This window comes from Diaphorina citri, unplaced genomic scaffold (assembly GCF_000475195.1).
Source record: "Diaphorina citri unplaced genomic scaffold, Diaci psyllid genome assembly version 1.1 scaffold4405, whole genome shotgun sequence".
Lineage (NCBI taxonomy): Eukaryota > Metazoa > Arthropoda > Insecta > Hemiptera > Psyllidae > Diaphorina > Diaphorina citri.
Window position 1 is genome coordinate 2443 of NW_007381804.1, and position 1913 is coordinate 4355.

At 37.0% G+C, this 1913-nt stretch overlaps 1 protein-coding gene across 1 annotated transcript; it reads left to right on the forward strand.

The window, feature by feature from the left end:
* Nucleotides 1–202: 202 nt before the first annotated feature.
* On the forward strand, nt 203–1541 carry LOC103521021 (homeotic protein ultrabithorax; the record flags this gene model as incomplete). Its single annotated transcript, XM_008486124.2, has 1 exon — nt 203–1541. A coding segment is annotated over one exon (287 nt), but the record flags the coding sequence as incomplete, so codon positions are not given.
* Nucleotides 1542–1913: the final 372 nt, after the last annotated feature.

Below are 1913 nucleotides of genomic sequence, written 5' to 3' on the forward strand. Positions count from 1 at the left end.
TGTATGCAAAATTTTCATCTGATTTGAGGAATTTGGAAGAAAAAAAGTCTGAATTATCATTTATCATTATCTTTTTCTCTATTTTGTATCGATCTACAGTTTTCGTAAATCAAAATATCTCCAAGCATTTCTAATCTCTCACGGAGAAAACCCCCTGTTTAGCCCATCTAACTCTATTCTTCCTTCTGATTCTTGTTCCCAGGTGCCAACGGACTGCGACGGCGCGGACGACAAACCTACACCCGATACCAAACGCTCGAGCTGGAGAAAGAGTTCCACACCAACCACTATCTAACCCGACGGAGGCGGATAGAGATGGCGCACGCCCTCTGCCTCACGGAGCGACAGATCAAGATCTGGTTCCAGAACCGACGGATGAAGCTGAAAAAGGAGATCCAAGCCATCAAGGAGTTGAACGAGCAAGAGAAGCAGGCGCAAGCGCAGAAGGCAGCTGCAGCAGCGCTCGCAGCGGCGGCAGTCGATCACTAAACTTCGCACTCGGCTGTTACCGTGCGTTTTTGGTAACCAAATCTAGGGCCGATTTCGGGTGAAGATTCGGGGTTGTGAAATCGTTTCGATACGTCACCGTCGGATGGGTTCTTGAAGACTTATACCGCTTCCAAAATGAAAATGGCAGGGCACAAGAGGCTATTTCCTTCAATAGAGACTATACCTGAAGAAGTAGAGTTCACAGAGTGTCTGGACATCTATGGTATGTAGCTTTGTCCACACTTTTGTTCGCACCTGTAACTACAAATTGGAACAGGTGTTCCTTGAGGGTATCTGATTGGATCTGCCAGATTTGGTTAGCAAAGTTATGCCATATTTAGACGTGTATACTAATTCTATTGTTATTTGATTGATATCTATGAGTATATTTTCATATAAAGAGAATTGATTTTTTTGTTTCTTTCGTAAGCCAAAACGAGGGACGTTCAAGCAAAGGTGAAGGAATGAGTGAAGACGGTGGATGTGATGGAATTCGTTGACTGTGATTTCTTTTCTAAGTTTGAGAAGGATATCTTCATTGTTTTTCGGTGCAAATTCTTTCACAGAAGGCAGAACTGATTCCTCTCAAAACAGGACCTAGAAAGCTGCCATCAAGAATTTGTTAAAATTTGTCATTCCTTTTTGCTTGAAAGTCTCTCTACCTCAAGAAATCATGACATAAATATCTTTTCCAAAGGTGAAGTTCCTACTTCCTTTTTATTGACGGTTCAGCATCTCTCTTTAAAAGTAGATAGATATTCTTTAGATGGATTTCCTATTGTTAGAACCGGAAATTTCCCCAGCTTTGTATTCAGAAGTATTGGTAGAAGATCTTTGAAGACATCGTCCGATTGATCAACAATATCAATGTTGATTTTGATACTTATGCCATTGAATTCTAACAGCTTGACCGTTTTTTGTTGTTGTAATTAAATCTTCCTTGTTTATTTGCAAATATTATCGTGCCGAGAAAACAATTTCGGTTTCTTATTTATTTTTATCATATAAATAGTGTTTATTTCATATTGTAAATACTGGACTATTGTATTTCCACAACATTATTACTCTGATTCCGTGTGTGTTTATTAGTGCTGTTTAAAAATTTAATTATTTATTTTATATATCTAATAATATATGAAAAAAAATAAAATGGATCTCAAACAATTTAATTTTAATGTTTTTTTATGTTTTAGTTATGTTTTGTACGAATCTATCATTTCCCTTTTGTATATTTTTTTTGTTTTCTTTTGACGAAATGTTTTGATTTTTTCTTATCTCTCTTTTGACCTTTTTTGACGATTCCTGTTCTTCATTCTTCAAATTATTCCTTTTCCATTTTCGCTATTCTCTGTAAGCCTTCTCTTGTTTGTTTTGTACCCGCTCGTTTTGGATACTAATGCCAAAGAATTTTTATAATTTTGAGT